Here is a 17,241-nt window from a genome sequence, read left to right on the forward strand (position 1 = left end):
TTGTAGATCGATTATTAAGATGGCATACACAGAGGAAACCAACTCTGTTTGAATATTAAAATCTCTACTTTTTGAAACGCTGAAAGCCTAAAATAATTCTAAACTGTATCCTTATGATCTTTTCTAGAGAAATCACAGCGAGGAGGTGAAATCATTTTTTTATTTCTCTCCTGTTCTTTTTCTAGGGCTTTCAATTTCTTCCACAAGCTCCTCTTGGACCTTAGGTTTCCGATCAATTATTCTATTTTTTCCCCAAGAATATTTGGAGGAGTTCTATGGCTTCCAGGTTTTGCTTGAGATTTAGATCTCATTTTTATAGCACTCTCTCGCAATTCTTTGTCCACCACGGCTACCCCTTTATCGCCTTTCCCGAATCTCTATTAATTACTTCTCCTTCTCCTAATCTCCCTTTATTCCTGTCGAATTTCCCTTCTCAAGTGCTGGAATCCGGTATCTATTGACCTTCAGTCCCCAACCAGTTCGTAAATGAACCGTTGACATCGGTGCCAGAGCTCGTCAACTTCATAACTGCCGCCTCTGGACTTACGCTCTGACCTTCAGTTGGTGGTGTAAAAGTAGAAGAAAGGGTAGTTTGGTCATTTTTTAGTATTTAATACTTAGTGTTAGAGACTGCAACAGGGTCAGGTTGGGCCGGGCTTTATAGAACCCTAGCCCAACCCTAAGTCCCCTTAGTTGGGCCCAAGCCCGACCGCACTCGACTCAGGGCCAGAAAAATCCAACCCTGACCCGCCCTTAGGGTCGGGTCGGGCCGACCCTAATTGGCCCTGATCATGGGGAGGGGAAAAGAAATGCATGGGTTGGAATTGACTGGTAAGAACTTATTAATTTTATATAAAATAACAATATAATAAATTATATTATAACACTTATTGTCTTCATATATAGTATATTATATAAAACGATGTGGGTGAAATTTAAAGTTCATAATGTATAATTTATATCAATATATATTTTATAGTATAATTTAAATCAGGATCGGGCCGGGCCAGGCCAAGCTTAGATCGAGGCCTCATCCCTAACCCGACCCGACACGACCCTAACTCAGGGCCAGAAGTTTCCAACCCTGACCCGCCCTCAGGGCCAAATATCTCAGCCCAAACCCTATTCGGGCTCAAGGTGGGCCAGGGCGGGTTCGGGCCGACAAGGCCAAACTTGCACCCCTACTTGGTGTGGACTTAAATGGCATTAGGGGGGTAAAGTAGGGGTGGTATGTGAAATATTGAGGGGTGGTACGTGGAATATTTGGTGCATTAGGGGGGTACGAGGAATATTGGGTGCATTACAGGGGTACGTGTACTTTACCCAAAAAATTTTTGGTATGACTAGAGAGGGAAAGTTTATTTCAATGGAAAGGGAAGGTAAAATAGAGGGTTCACAACATTAATGATGAGAGAGGACATATAAAAATCTCTTATGCTAAGTCAATGGGAATACAAGAGGGGACATCGGACGGTTCATATACAAGAGACCCACATGTCAACAAGAAGAATGTAAGAGGACGCATGATACCAGCAATATATTAATCATCTTCTTAAAATTATAAAAGCAGCAAAAAAGGTACAAAATAAAGAAAAAGAGGAGAAAATATAAAAATATATATATATATATATATATATATATATTTATTTTTTTTGAAAACAATTTTATGTCAATGAGAGAGATCGACACATGGGAGTGCTCGAATAGGACACATTCTCGACCCCCCCCTCTTTTTTTTTTAAATCACATACTTTTGGAGGGGAAAAATTTATATTGAGATTTAAAAGAGGAATCTTCTTTATTTTTTCTTGGCAAACAAGTAACTATAAAAGTAATGGGAAAACGATCCTCATGCAAATGACGTGGGGCTGCTTTCCATGCTTTTCGGTTTTCTGACTATGTGGATCTACACTGACACTCTTTCTCCTCTCCAACTATGTAGAAATTGTAGATCCCCTACTGACGAATCATTTCACGTGCCATGGAGATTCCCCTATACAAGTGGCATGGCAAACCATCCCCAAAAGGACCATATTCTATTTCTTTTCTTTTTTTTCATTCAACAAACTACTCTCTCTCTCTCTCTCTCTCTCTCATTCTCAAAATATATATTTTGAAAGATGGTTCTCTAAGCAAATGGCATAAAGGAGCACACCAATGAGGTGTGACAGAATGATTTCATACATAAGAGGGTAGTGGGGTCATTTCATTTGAGCAAGAGACAAATAGAGAAAGAAGATGTTAGCGTACCCTCCTCGACCAACCCAGATAACCATTTTCCATATATATTTTTTAGGGATTGAATTCTATGTCCGACTATGTAACGTATGCTAATGACTCCCTGTGTCTATCTTCTCCCTCCCTCATATATCATTTCAATATAAGAGGGAGGAGAGAGAGATACATAGAGAAGGCGCTAGCATATGCTATGCAGCCTGACATCATTCTTTTTCCTATTTTTAAATGCAAGTATGTACTTTTTGAACATAGATGTTTTTGGGTATAATATACTACAAGATAATTTACTTTGAAATGTCTAAAGACAATGTGAACCTAGATTTGATTATGGAGTTAATAATTGGGTTGTAGCTTTTAAAACTTTTTTTTCTTTTTTTTCTGGGGTAAGAAGCTTTTAAAAATGCACTAGCCGAAAAAATCTAACTATATTAGGTCGGAAATCGGATTCCCCTGCTTTTTGGTATGGTTTGGACTCTGGACATAGAATTGCTTGGAATAACAAAAAACTATCCAATTCAATCCAAAGAGGTACATATTTTTAAAGAACTATAATCATTTTGAAGTTATGTCTACAAAATAGTTCAATGTTAAGTCAAGAGGGAGATGAACTTAAACCAGTCCATTTTTTATTTTGAAAACTATGAAGATTTCTTTGTTGGTGGAGGTGGAGGTGGAGGCTGGGGTAAGATTAGGCTGTTTAGGTCTATGATCAATAATCATATTCTTAATAACTCTCATTCGTATCTAAACCTACTAGGATGCATCCTCCAATCGATAGAAATTGGTGTCTACATTGTTGTTTTTATTAAGTCTTCTATCATCAGCTCATTCTTCAATTGGTGCACGGTTATAGCCCTGGTCTCTTGTCATTGTTTGGGAGCCTATGCTTTCAAGTTCTATTTCAGATGGTGGTTCTTTTCACGCTTCCCTCATAGTAGTCACCCAAAATTATTTAGCCTTACTAGGTGGTCCTTGCTAATTCACTTGAGATTCCATATGCCCATTTTAGCGAATGCTTTTCAAGAAGCATTGAAACTAATCGTGTGGGTGATTTTGGTTTATTAGTAAGAATCCTTTTTTTTGGGGGGTAAATTATTAGTAAGAATCTTAGGTCTTTATTGGATAATGGGTAACTTTGACTTTTGGGATTTGTTCAATATATATATATATATATATATTTTTTGGTATAAAAGATATTTATTCAAAAAAGAAGCGGTTACAAGCCAAGGAATCCTTATCAATGAGACAAAAGAGCCAAAAGGAGTGGAGCTGAGCCAAGATGTCTTACACCACTCAGACAGGCCCCTCCTAGCCAAGGTGTCTGCTATGTGATTTGCAGCTCTTGGGATGTGGGAGAAAACATCACTAATAGGAGCACAGATTATTCTAATATCGTCAATGATTGGAGAGATCACTTGATTTATATTAATAGAGCCAATTCTTTATTTGTTATTTTATGTGCCGCATCATTCGTGAGTGCAATTGTTAAATCTGCACCGAGGCCCTTCCCTCATGTAATGAGTATTACTGGTAACTTGAACAGTTCATACCATTTTGAGTTCAAACAGGCCTGTCTGGGAAGTCTGCTGGATACCCAATTGATTAGTTTGATCATTTGCGTACCAGAAAAGTCCTGGGGCAGGGTGGATCCGGTTTATATTGGCATATGGCAGCAAGGGGGCTAACCCAATAATCCGTGTCTAACGATTCATGACGGAGACGAAGATCAGGGGTTGATGTTGCTGATGACGATGAGTCGATGACGATGACGACCCTGGCAATGAGTGGAAGGTTCACAATGTCCGTACAGAAATCGCCGCCTGCAAATGGACAAACTCCAGAAGCCCTAGCCCCAATCTATAAAAAATGCATCGCCTTCACGACGCCGCAAAACTACGCGGAGAGGTTATCTCACCTCCTGCAGCTCAGTGGTGCGGAGCCGATATGGTCTCCGACGGTTGTCGTCGAGCCCACCCCACGAACCAGAGCTTCCATCAGAAACTTTCTTCTCTCTTCACCGAGTCAAGGCGACAACGACGCATCCAGTCTCCAGGATTTCTCCGCTATCGCATTCACGTCCAGGACAGGAATCTTGGCGTTTGCAGAATCCTTAACTGAACTCGAAAATCCCCCATTAGCCCCAACCGACCGAGGCTTTACAGTCTCTGCTCTCGGGAAAGATGCCGAGCTTCTAACGGAAGGATTTCTCGCGATGCTCTGTGAGGACCCGAAGAGGAGAATTAGGGTTTTAGTACCACCGAAGGCAACACCGGCATCCATGGTTGAATCTCTTGGGACCGGACATGGACGGAGGATATTGTGCCCGGTTCCTCTTGTGGTTGGAATCAACGAACCGCCGGTGATCCCTGATTTTCTTCGAGCTCTATCTTCGAGGGACTGGATTCCGGTAAGGGTCTCGGCGTACGAAACGAGATGGGCTGGACCGAAGTCCGCGGAGGTTCTCTTGAGAAGGAAAGAGCGTCTGGATGCCATAGTGTTTACAAGTACGGGAGAAGTGGAGGGGATGTTGAAGAGTTGCAGAGACTTAGGGTTTGATGATTGGGGGACGGTAAGAAAAAGATGGCCGGGATTGGTTGTGGCAGCGCACGGGCCGGTTACTGCTTTAGGGGCAGAAAGATTGGGCGTCGGCGTTGATGTAGTGAGTTCGAGGTTTGATAGCTTTGAAGGAATTGTCGAAGCTCTTGCTCTGAAGTGGGGAGCTGAGTCAGCTCCGGTTCATGATTCTTAAAAGAGAATGTAACTAACTATAAATTGATTCATTAGGGCAACTGAAACTAGGAAAAGCTTTAGCAGTATTTCTTTTTCAGCTTTTCTTTTATTTTACCCGGCCCTCATACCCTCACAGACTACGAACACTTCAGAAATTCAAATGTTATAACCTTCGAAAGAAAGCTTGATAGTGCGAAACCCTCCTCTTCCAAATCTTTAATTAACTTAAGAAAAAAATGATATAGAAGTTCAAGGATTATTATCCTCTGTCAAGTGTTAATATCTCAACCTAGTGCTGCGACACTGCCACATTTTAAGGAATTGAAAAAGATAATTTTTCAAAGTTCAAAAGGATATAATCCGCAAAGGTTCTTGAGTTGCATTTAGCAGAAACTCTACAAACTGTAATTAAATAATCTTAAAATCTTTTGGCCTCCTCCAACACGTTGAAGACCCACTCTTACTAGTGTCAAGTCTAAACTCTACACTCAATGGAGGGGGTCATGATGAATTGAGGGATCCCTTATTTGAGTGAAAGAGCCAACATAAGTTGCTCCTTCTGAATGAATCGCGATGGAATCAATGTAAGATGGGTTATAGGATTGGCTGTATCTTTGCCAACATAAGTTATGAGATGAGGGCCAATTAGATGCTATGAGAAAGAGGGGGAGATCAGGCATTCATTGCCTTAGATACTACCAAAAAGAGAGGTGCCTAGTTAAGGTTGTGTTTGGTATGTGTTCTTGAAATGCATTCTATACCAAGAACACAGTTTAGATCATAAATGATGCTGTTTGGTACATTCCACACACTCTCTCTCTCTCTCTCTCCCCCCCATATATTCAGACCTCAAAGAGGTTGTTATTCATCTTCTTTTGTGGATAGCCTTGCTGGCTAATGTGTCATGACAACTTGACAACCTGAGCTACCAATAAATTTTTTTTCTTTTCTAAATGATCTTTTTTTTGGTAATCACATAAACCACACACAAATCTCAAAAGGTTAACCAACTTTTGGGACTGCAGAATGGTGGATATACACAATATACATCATACTCACACACCCAATGTGGGACTAAACCCATGCACCCAGTGCACATAACACAACGGTTTTTTTTTTTTTTTAGTTAATCACACAAAGCAAACGTCAATCCCAAGAGATTAATCAATGAAAGTGTCTAAATGATCTTTCTCTTATCATAAAAGAAAAATGTAAGTGTTGGAATGATGCCTCTATGGTTCTACATGTGTATTTATAACTCAACACCTTTTTTAGCTAACCCTTATTTTATTTTCAAAAGTTCTTTAAAATGAGGGTATAAAATGGTTTTTTAAAAAAAAATTGAAATTACATATCACTGTTGTCATATCAAAAGGTGTCATTATTGTGCATATCTTTTTAGTGTAAAATGAAACAACACTATTTACCTCAATTGAAATACAAATTGTGTTATATTAAAAGTACAAAAAAAGTAAGGTCACAAATTATTTGACAAATATTAAGAAAATCCCTTCAATCATGAGTTAAGGACTGCTACCTCATCTGTAAAAACGATGGACAAGGTAGCAACAACCAAAGAGAGATAACGTACAACGGATCCAGATCTCCTACGGCCCAGCTGCCCGTAGCAGCTTGTGCGATGTGATAGGACCACGCGTGCAATGACCGCCTTACCCCTGCTCGGGCAAGGCGCTGGGCAGAGGGTAAAGCTGTCATTGCGCGTGCGGCCTAGTCTGCGTCGCACAGGCTGCTACAGGCAGCTGGACCATAGACGATCTGCATTGACGACAAAAACACTTGAAAAAAGAAGAAGCACATCTCACAAGAAAACAGAGCCCACCACCCCTTTCACAAGAATCACGTCAATACAGAATCGTTTTGAGCCATACATACCTGATGGCCCCAAGTTCACATAGACACACCATGCAATTGGAATGAATGAACTATAAATAAGTCATCACTCAGAGAAGCCACAGCCCACAGGGACGTAAGGGGGTTGCCCATATATATTGGAAAGTCAATGAAGGATTTCTTCAGGTGTTCTTCTTGTGCCTTGCAATAGTTTTCTGCCATTTCACAAAGGTTTGAATGATTCAGAAGGATAGCTTCCTGCGCTTCTGCCTGCAAAGTTGAGATTTTAGATCAATTACTCCTTAGCTTAAAGAATGACAAAACTATGAATAACCAATACATTTTTATCAATTACTATATATGGATTTATGTATCCACATCAGTAGTGACCAATACCGATATAACACTCATACACATCGGCCGATACAGTCAAAAAATTGTTTTTTTTTTTTTTTAATTCGAATCAGCCGCCAATTCGTATCAGTATCGGCGATACCGTGAAATAAATAAAACCCTATAATTTACCCTTTAATACGATAACCAAGATAACGTAAATAATACAGAGACAGAGTCCAGAGGGGAAAGTTTCCAATTGTAGAAACTCTTCCAGTAAATAGAGAAACTAACGATCTTTGGCTTGACGTTGGGGGATTACAGGCTTCATTGCCGCCGTAGTAACAAGAACCTTCATGTTCATGGTCAGATGGGAGGGAATTTCCTTTTTCTTGGTAGAGCCGTTTCATCTCCTCATAAGCCCATTCGAGACCAGGGCAATAATAGAGAGGTGGATTGAATCTACAGTCGTCGATGTCTTGTGGCAAGAACGCTCCATTCTCAATCAAGAATTTGATGGCTGCCTTGCTTCGATTCTTAGCGGCATTGTGTAGAGGCGTCCACCCACATGCCCCTTTGGTTCTTGCATCGATGTTTGCTCCGCGTTCCAGCAACTCGTCCATGACTTGAAGGTGGTCACCTTGTGCAGCAAGGTGAAGAGGGGTCAGACCTCCTGAGTTGCTTCCCCATGCGCGCACGTTGACATCCATGCCTTCGTCGAGGAGTCGCTTCACCAACTTCAGATCACCTTTTCGAGCTCCGATGTGAAGCAGAGTCCACCCTCGGTCGTCCCTTTCAGTGGAAGACATTAACGAACAACTGGAAGGTTTTCCTTTTGGCATAATTTTTTGTTCGGCTAATGTAATTAAATGTTACCAACGGTAACCTCAAACAATCGACAATGGATTTCAACCAGATCAACCAACAGATATATAGAGAGAGAGAACAAGACCCTAATCCTAGTCGAGATATACAGACAGAACAACATTACAAGACCCTAATCCAAGTGTGATAAGGATTTTAGAGGTTCAACTAGCGGTTACATGGTTGTGCTCATAGCTTCTATTGTGCTTGCCACTTGGCAGTAGCGGTTACGTTGGGGGAAGATATGATTAATGATTGAAGGTCAAAATGTCAAATAGGTTCTAAAATAATTATATTAATGTATCTAGGAAGCTTTGTTGGATACCAACTCTATTGTTTGGAATTACATAGCTTTTATGGGGTTACTTTTTAAGCCCCTCTGACTTTGACTTGTTTGAAGCTGACCGTCCCACTGATTGTTCCGTTATCCACATTGATGGCGCATGATGTTATGTGTGCGAAGGGGATCACTCTAATGTATGGGCGCTAGTTAGATATGGTCAATCGAGAAGGATATGATGAATTTGGATCCTCTACTGTCGAGCTGCCTGACATGGGGTTGCACGCAATGTCCGCCTTACCCTCACTCGGGCAAGGCGTTTGGGCAGGGGTAAGGCAAACATTGCGCACAGCCTCGTGTCAGGGCAGCACGGTCCTATCGGGCATAGAGGATTTGGATCTGGATATGATGGGGCTCCTCTGTAGCACGACAGGCCATGTAACGCACATCCGATGGCCCACAATGTACGGGCACATAGCCCAACGCCCCACCCATGTGTTGGGCTATACGTGCCCTTGCACTGTGGGCTATCGGATTTGCTCTACACGCCTTGTCGCGCTACAGAGGATCCATATCACAGCCTAGTATGGGATAGGCTAAAGAGCTTGATTTAACATGTTCCATCAGCTCTGGAGCTTTTGGTGTATCGATTAAATAGCTAACATTTGGTATCAAAATCGAGCACAACGTCACGAGTTCACATCACGGAAAGGGTTATCTAGGAGAGGGTTACTTGGAGTATAGTGAAAATCGTCAAGAAATGGCTATTTACCGTCAGGCAAAAACCCTAGAGCAGAGTAGAACTGCTTAGAAAGGACTACCTACCGCTAAAGTGAAAACTACCTAGAGAAAAATTAAAAGGACATGATTTAATGCGTTCCATAATCTCTAGCGCTTTTGGCATATTGGTCAAATACCTAACACATGGTCCTCTTCTTCTTGTGGCAAGGAAGGGGCGTATTCATTTGAAATTTGGTGGGCTCTTTTATCTACCAAGTGCAAGTCCTGCTATTGTCTCCCTCCTCCATGGAGCCCGAGGCTCTCTGTGATGCTCTTGCTTGGTCATCGCCTTGACCTTCGTCAGCTTCTTATTTTCTTTAATTTCCTTGCAGTGGTGTTGGCAATCCAGAGCTCTTGCTTTGGGTTAGGGGTGTAAAAAAAAACCTGATCAGCCTGAACCCAAACAAGGCCAGGTCCAGCCTGAGGTTAACATAGGGTCGGGCTAGGTTTGCCATTTCCATGGCCTTGGTAGAGCAGGGCCTGACCTAGGTTGAGGCCTCAGAGCCCAACCCAGCCCAACCCTATATATATATAGTGAAGCAGTTTTCTGTATGGGAGTGTGGCCTACACAAACACTCCCATGTGTCTATCTCTCTCTTCCTTAAAACAAGGGGGCAGAGATGTCTTTTCACATGAGGAGGAGAGAGATAGACTCATGGGAGTGCTGGCGTAGGCCACACTCCCGGACAGAGAACTTTTACCCATATATATATTACAAACTTTTATTGGGCCCTCAATATTTTTACCCAATTATAATATTATATTCATTACCAAAAAAAAATATAATATTATATTACAAGGCTCATCAATTATATGTTACAATACCCAGCCCATCTATTATATATTACAATGCTCAACCCATCTAATGTAGATCATGTCTTACTGTGCATGAGAATTAATATTTATCATATATCCGTATGGCAGAATAGATGGCTTATGACATTAATTTGGAAATATAACAGACTTTTGTTATAATAGGATCTACTTTAGCCCATGAAGTGTTCAAGCTTAACCCTAGGCCTGAATGGGCTTTGTGAGACCCAGCTCTAGCCTGGCCATGTACTCCGCTAACCTGTAAACACCTAGAGAAAACCAATGCCATGACTGGTAGAACGTTTCATCAAACATTTGTGTGGCACCTACTGCTAACCTAAGTTTTTAATTTCAGTAAATTTTTTTAGAACACCACAAGCATTTAATGACTTACCAGTCCCAATCTCCAAGTCGTCCTTTTTCTCACTATATAAAACCATCCTATTGATTCATGAAGCTGTGCAAAAGAGATGGATCAAAAGCTTGAAATAAGAGGCAAAGTATGTGTGACAGGGGCTTCCGGGTATCTGGCTTCTTGGCTTGTCAAGCGACTCCTCTTGTCTGGCTATCATGTTATCGGAACCGTCAGAAACCCTGGTTCTCTCTCTCTCTCTCTCTCTCTCTCTCTCTCTCTTACTCTTATTACATTTGAATTAGAAGATTTAGAATCATACACATTCTTAATGAGTGAGGCAAATTATTCATATCCCTCCTCCACTGTCCTAAGAATCAAAATTGGATCGGCGGAATTGGCCATTCTGGACGATTGATTCTTACTGGATTTTAGGGTTCAGGTTGATTCTGACCGATTCCTGACCAACTATGATTGAATTAGAATCAAAATTGGCTGATATATACCGATCACATTACTTTCATAAAGGGGAAGTTGTTCCCCACGAGGTTACATCACCCAAATATTTATCATTAACTAGGCCATTGGAGTCCAAATTTCATGGATAGGTAGAGCTCGAAAAGTTATAGTAGGAATGTTCCTGCTACAAGGCTAGCAGCCAAGGAAATAGAATAATTCACTTCCCCTTTGGTTTCATAAATACCCTCCTAGGTTTTAGTATTTTCTAAAATACCCTTTAAGATATCGTTTCCTTGGCTACCAACCTTGTAGCAGGAACATTACTGCTATTAGTGTAGCAACGAAATTTCGTCCAAATGTCAAAGTCCTCGTTCAAATATCAAGTTTCAGTCCAAACTAAGATCTGACATGTGTCAAAATAATACTTTAAAAAGCTGGTACTACGAAAAAGATACATGGACGAGCACATAGGTGCATACAGAGTACATGATTGAATTAGGTTTCGAATTCTACCACAAAAAAAATATTCGAATACAAATTTTGACAGAAGACTTTATCAGACCATGCTCTATCTATCCAATGATTAGAATCATTATATCATCCTTTGGTGTGGGCAAACTGAAGAAGGTGAACTACATAGGAATTTCTTCCTAGGTTTTGTAAAAGCCATTTTTACAATTTGAAAGAAAGAAAAAAAACAGATAAGGAGAAAACACTGACGCATTTTTATTTTATGTTTGGTTTTGTTATATTTTGGGCAGGAAATGAAAAGTTGGCATTTCTGTGGGAATTGGAAGGAGCAAAACAGAGACTGGAATTGGTGAAAGCGGATCTGATGGAGGAAGGAAGCTTTGATGATGCCATCATGGGATGTGATGGTGTCTTCCACACTGCTTCTCCTGTTTCGACACCTACTTCTGATCCCAAGGCAGGCTTCCACAGGAGAAAAAAAAATTTCTCTGCAGTGCAGGTCTGGGAGCTTCACACGTGAAAGATGTGACATCCAATGGTGCCGAGCTCAAGATGAAAGAAAAGACAAAAAAAAAAAAAAAAAAAAAAACTGTCTTGCATCGAGCTTACACCATTGGATGAAGCTTCTTCCACGTGTTAAGCTCTCAGGGCTACATTGCAATGCACCGCCAGATGCCTGCACTGCGGAAGATTTTAATCTATTTCCTCATTGCTTCTCCATTTGTTTCAAGCAGAAATATTGCATACTTGCATCTTCCCCCTGTCTCCTAAAAATGTCTAGGGAAAAAAAACTTAGTCCTGGAGTGTGCACATTGCTACCAAACGCAAGGGGGGCAAAATGATCGCCCTGCCCCCGTGAAAGACAGAAATGTCACCCCTGTTTATGCTTTCGCTCACACTCTCGTTGACCTCGGTGCGGACACTGGGGCCACACTCCTAGATAGAGAATGTGTTCCAAAAAATATATTTAGAATCGTCTTGCTCCCGTGCGAGCTCTTATTTATGCTTTTTTCTGGCACAAATATGTCAAACCAGGAGAGTCGATACTTTGACCTCCTTGGGCATGCTTTCCAGCTGGAAAGCCACCAACCAACCAAGCAGTTGTTTACAAATATTTTTCAATTGAAACTAAAGAAAGGTCAGAGTTTAAAAGAAATTTTACATAAATATTTTTCTGTTGAAATTAATGGATGTTCAAAGTTTAAAACTGTGTTTGGTATGCATTCACTTGGTTTATAATGGAAATTTGATTTTTCTCTATTTTTTTCACTTCAGAATACGTTCTAAACCTAAAATCTATTCCAAACATACATACCAAGCACAGCCTAAAAGAAATTTCTTTTACTTGTTTGGCCATCCTTGAAAGTACCCTTTTTTAATTCTTTAGTGAATTAGTCCCCTTTAGCTTACCACCCAGCATGGATATCTGAATGGTTTACTTATTGTCTTCTCTGTAGGCTGAAATCTTGGACCCAGCAATTAAGGGCACCTTAAACGTGTTAAGTTCATGTAAGAAGAGTCCCAGCCTTAAGAGAGTTGTTCTGACATCGTCTTCAGCAGCTTTAAGAGCAAGAGATGATTTTGACTCTACAATTCCATTGGATGAATCATCTTGGAGCTCTGTTGAACTGTGCGAAAGCCTTCAGGTAATAAAATGAAAACTGTTTGAACCACACTAATTTATCTTTACAAATATGCCAAGAAAAGACTTCTAGTCTACTTTACTCGCTAAAGTTCTTGATTCAATTTGAATTTTTATCCTCTTAAGTCTTAAGTGCCCATACTTGACCATGAGATTGAGAAGATGAACTTTAAACGTGCATCGGGCAAAACGGTCAGATGCACAAGTGAGGTGCACTGCCCTCACCCACCATCCTAGGGTTCACAAACCCTTCCTAGGGTTTTACTATGTTCTTAAAATACCCTCCTGATACCCTTTCTTGCCTTCTCCCGCTCCATAGTGAATGAGATCCCATTCACCCTGAGTGGAAGAAAACTCGGTCCTTTTATTTTTTAAACATTTGATTTTCTTTTCATCTTCCATTATCTTTTAAACAACTAATATGTTTTCCCTTTTATATAAGCTTTGGTATGCATTATCAAAAACACTAGCTGAGAAGGCAGCGTGGGAGTTTGCCAAGGAGAACAAGATCGATCTAGTTACTGTCCTTCCCTCCTTCGTCATTGGACCCTGTCTACCATTCGACTTATGTTCTACTGCCATTGATGTCATTAATTTGTTAAAAGGTATCCTCTTGACTTAAGTTGTTTTTGGTATGTATTATCGGCATAGATTCTGGGTCTAGAATTGTATTTTGAAATTTTTTTTAAAAAAAAAATAGAGAAAAATCATTTTTTAAAAAACATTTTAAATCCAATTTCAATCTGTATCGGCATGAGTCGGGTTGACTTGAGAAAAATTTGTAAAAAGCCCGTTCCGGATCAGCTGAAATCGGGATCTGTCCGAATTGGCCGACCCCATCACGATTTCTCGAACCTGGCCAGATCAGATCATTGATGGATTTGACAGTTACTATCATGGATCGTGATTTTCTACGGTGTCCTGTCTGTAGTGGCCTGTGCGGTCCAGACAGAACGCCGCACACAATGTCCTCCTTACCCCTGCTCGAGCGCCTTGCCCGAGCAGAGATAAGGCGGACATTGCGCGTGGCGCTCTGTCTGGGTTGCACAGGCCGCTATGGGCAGGACGCCATAGAAGATCTGTATTGTACTATTAACATGGATTATGGGCTCATATCCATGAAATTTTTCCCCTTAACTGGTTCAGTTAACTTAACTAGCTGCATATCCATTGCTGATGCATGCGTAGGTGATTCTGTGACATTCTCGTGGCATGGAAGGATGGGTTATGTTCATATCGATGATGTAGCACTCACCCACATCCATGTTTATGAAGACAAAACTGCTACTGGAAGATACCTCTGTTGCTCCACGGTATTGGAAAACATTGAGCTGGCATCCTTGCTATCAAACCGATACCCATCACTTCCTATTCCAAAAAGGTTGGTTTGGTTCAGATAGTATGTATTTAATTTTGGATTAAATTTCTATTCTTCCACAGTACGTAAAGTGAGATTGGGCTGAGAAAGGGTATTTTGGGTTTTCCATGACAAGGGCGCGATTGAGATTTCCACCTTTACATTAGGGTAAGGCAGTAATTTTCAGACGCCCAAGGCGCTTTGTGTGTCTACTGTCTAGGCATGGAATTCACGCAAGGTGCACGACCCGATAGCTTTCTTTTCCCCTTAACAAATTTAGGGAGGGATTTATCTCACCTCAAACAGAGAGTAAAGCAAATGTTCCTTTTGAATAATAATTAAAGGGAGAATGTTTTCTGTGTCGCACGAAGTGCTCAAGCACATGGGCCAGCCACTGAAGGGGCAAGGTGGTCATTGTGCCCACCCCCATGTGCCTGGGCACAGCCTGTGCTGCGTCACAGAGAACAGCGCCCCTATATTAAATGTTTACGCTTAATCATAGTTCCTTTTTCGATTTGTTTTGACAATGTTGTTAATGCATGGAGTTTCAGGTTTAAGCCCACTCCGCAGTCTAGAGCCTATTATGAATTGAACACATCTAAGGTTAAGAGCTTGGGCTTCAATTTCAAAAGCATTGAAGAGATGTTTGATGATTGTATTGCGTCGCTCAAGGAACAAGGCCATATATAATCTCATTTTATAATCTCTGGAGGAGGCTTCTCTTATATATCTAAGTTACAATATACTAGTACTACCCTTATGATGAGATCTTTGCTTTCAGTTATTTTTATTTTATTTTCTTTAAGTATCAATTACTAATGTATGGGCGCACTCTAGAAAATAAATGTCACTTTTCTTAATCTTTTGCCAAGCTAAGTTTGTATCAAGGTTTGAAAGCAGATACAGTACACTACAGGATCAGTCACCATCGATTTCGATATGAATTGTCCATTATAGCCTGATACTAGACCTATACGGTCTTCGATACTCCCATAGGCCACCAGGGGTTGATGTCCCAACTCAAGGAAGCGGGGGCCAAGTGGTGGTGGTGGTGGTGGGGGTGGGGGAGAAGGGGGATGCAACCTCTCCTTGGACTTGGGCAAGCGTTCTATTACACTGGTACGTAGCTCCTACCACGCCAAGAGGCACTTCACGTTTCCATCTTCAATAAAACTTCTACCATGAAAAAAGGAAAGGAAATATTGTGAGGGGGACCCCCTATGCCTAGGTACACTTGGGTGAAATGATCGTCCTACCCGATAAAAGATGAAAATACCCCCATCTGATGCTTCTGTACACGTTCTCCTTGGTCCCTATGTATATGTAAGAGCCACGCTCCCCCACAAAGAAGTCTTCCTTAAAAAGAAAAAAAGAAATTTCTAAGATTTTCTTATCAATTTGCCTATTAATATAAAGGTTATCAGATATTCATGCATAGCACGTGAAGAACTACTAGTAGTTCTCCACAGAACAGAGTCCCATGCACGGGGAATATCCAAGTTGGCCTACCTAATACAGAGAAGGTTAGAATTTAAAAATATAGGCCCATCTTTGTGCTTATCCCCATCCAACTAGTCCAGCGTGGAGCCGTGGACTACTCACGAATATCTAATCAGAAGAGGTGCCCAACATTTGCCGGCTTCCCCATCTCCTACGCTGCCTCCATCTATTATATTCAATATATTCATGTATATATTGAAGTTTTTTTTGGTAAAAGGATTTATTGAAATTGAAGACTAGGATCTCCTTCTACAGTGGTTTATGCATCTTGAGTCTTAATAAATTCTCCAACACGGAGTCTTTGCACCTAAAAAAAAAAAAAAGCAAGGGAATTCAAGCGAATTTAGGGGAATTTAGCTTGGCCTTGCACCAATATCAATATGGTGTGAATATTGGTGCAAGAGTATCAATTAGGGGGATTTTTTATTTTGTAGTCGAGGGATGGTTATTTTAGGGGATTGTGTCTGAGCGCAGATTGCATACAACAAGCCTGGCAGCATTCTGTTTCTTTCAAAAAAAAAATTAAAAGTAAATTATACACTTGGTTACTTTTACCGAATAAAAAAATATAATAAATTTTAGATAAAGTTTTTCTCCACTCATAGAGGACAGTTCACTCACCATCTTAGGGTTCAGAAACCCTAATAGCAAGTGAGGAACGAGATTTAAGATAACTGGAGGCTTTTATTTAAAATTGATTAAACAAAAATCAGGGAGACTGACTGGAGGCTTTTATTTGAAATTTAATGTTTTCCGAGCAGAGGAGTTTCGGCGAAACAAATCAGAAATAGAAGTGAGTCAGCGGATATGCATGTGAAATTGAAACCTGCATCAATGGATGTACTCCATGAAGAGCAGATGAGGTTTCTATCATTGACTTCCTTTGTGGCTGGTGGCTGGTGGCTGGTGAGGAGCGAGATTTAAGATGTGATCTCAAACCCGTGAAAAACTTAAATTGGACAAGAAGATTGCCAGTGTTGCCTTTTAAATGCTACCTTTCAATTTCTTCCTAAGGTTTCCATCGACGCTTTGGATGCCATACCTTGCACGCTTTAGTTTTTAGATATCAATATCTGTAAGCTTAGAATTGATGTCAATTAAGCCCTTAATTTCTTCATAGCTAGCTAGTATTGTAGTCCGTCCCTGATACTAGTATATAATGGTGATATCGATATTAGAGAAGGTAAAATGGTAAAATATATATATATATATATATATATATATATTAAGGAGCAAAATAGTCCAATCCGACCTAATACATCCTATCCATATCAACTATTAATATTGGTGTCGACATTGGTCGAGACCAATACGGGTACTGATAATAATACCTAAGACCTTAGAATTTATACTTGCGTCGCTGCAGAAGGGAATTCAGACTAGTTCTTAATTAGCGCCTTAGTTTCAATTCCGTTCCTACTCTATGTTTCGATTCTCTGGTTTAAGAAATATATGGTACATTCTCTGTTTGGAAGCATGGCCTATGCCACAGCTCTCTTGTGAGTTGTGTCTATCACTCTTTATTTTTCTTATAAAATGACATATCTACCCTCTTTTGAAGGACAAAGAGA

The 17,241-nt window shown here is 40.5% G+C and overlaps 3 protein-coding genes across 3 annotated transcripts; 2 read left to right on the forward strand and 1 right to left on the reverse strand.

Moving 5' to 3' along the window:
- The first annotated feature begins 4,003 nt into the window (after positions 1 to 4,003).
- LOC122658220 lies at positions 4,004 to 4,987 on the forward strand. Its single transcript, XM_043853134.1, has one exon. It carries the CDS (start codon positions 4,004 to 4,006, stop codon positions 4,985 to 4,987), a length of 984 nt encoding a protein of 327 aa, XP_043709069.1.
- A 2,353-nt stretch (positions 4,988 to 7,340) lies between these two features.
- Positions 7,341 to 7,994, reverse strand: LOC122658221 (phytochrome-interacting ankyrin-repeat protein 2-like). Its single transcript, XM_043853135.1, has one exon. The coding sequence runs from the start codon at positions 7,992 to 7,994 to the stop codon at positions 7,341 to 7,343; it is 654 nt and encodes a 217-aa protein (XP_043709070.1).
- Positions 7,995 to 10,317: 2,323 nt separating this feature from the next.
- LOC122660236 (tetraketide alpha-pyrone reductase 1) lies at positions 10,318 to 14,916 on the forward strand. Its single transcript, XM_043855456.1, has 6 exons — positions 10,318 to 10,486; positions 11,462 to 11,628; positions 12,629 to 12,817; positions 13,256 to 13,418; positions 14,002 to 14,194; positions 14,722 to 14,916. The coding sequence occupies exons 1-6, from the start codon at positions 10,360 to 10,362 to the stop codon at positions 14,858 to 14,860; spliced, it is 978 nt and encodes a 325-aa protein (XP_043711391.1). The 5' UTR covers positions 10,318 to 10,359; the 3' UTR covers positions 14,861 to 14,916.
- The last annotated feature ends 2,325 nt before the right edge of the window (positions 14,917 to 17,241 follow it).

Source organism: Telopea speciosissima, chromosome 4 (genome assembly GCF_018873765.1).
Source record: "Telopea speciosissima isolate NSW1024214 ecotype Mountain lineage chromosome 4, Tspe_v1, whole genome shotgun sequence".
Classification (NCBI taxonomy): domain Eukaryota; kingdom Viridiplantae; phylum Streptophyta; class Magnoliopsida; order Proteales; family Proteaceae; genus Telopea; species Telopea speciosissima.

Bases quoted from the DNA above. Each gene is read 5' to 3' on its own strand.
- LOC122658221 (XM_043853135.1), bottom strand. From the start codon at position 7,994: ATGCCAAAAGGAAAACCTTCCAGTTGTTCGTTAATGTCTTCCACTGAA.
- LOC122660236 (XM_043855456.1), top strand. From the start codon at position 10,360: ATGGATCAAAAGCTTGAAATAAGAGGCAAAGTATGTGTGACAGGGGCT. The intron at 12,818-13,255 runs GTAATAAAATGA...CTTTTATATAAG, and splicing joins AACTGTGCGAAAGCCTTCAG to CTTTGGTATGCATTATCAAA. The intron at 13,419-14,001 runs GTATCCTCTTGA...ATGCATGCGTAG, and splicing joins TGTCATTAATTTGTTAAAAG to GTGATTCTGTGACATTCTCG.
- LOC122658220 (XM_043853134.1), top strand. From the start codon at position 4,004: ATGACGACCCTGGCAATGAGTGGAAGGTTCACAATGTCCGTACAGAAA.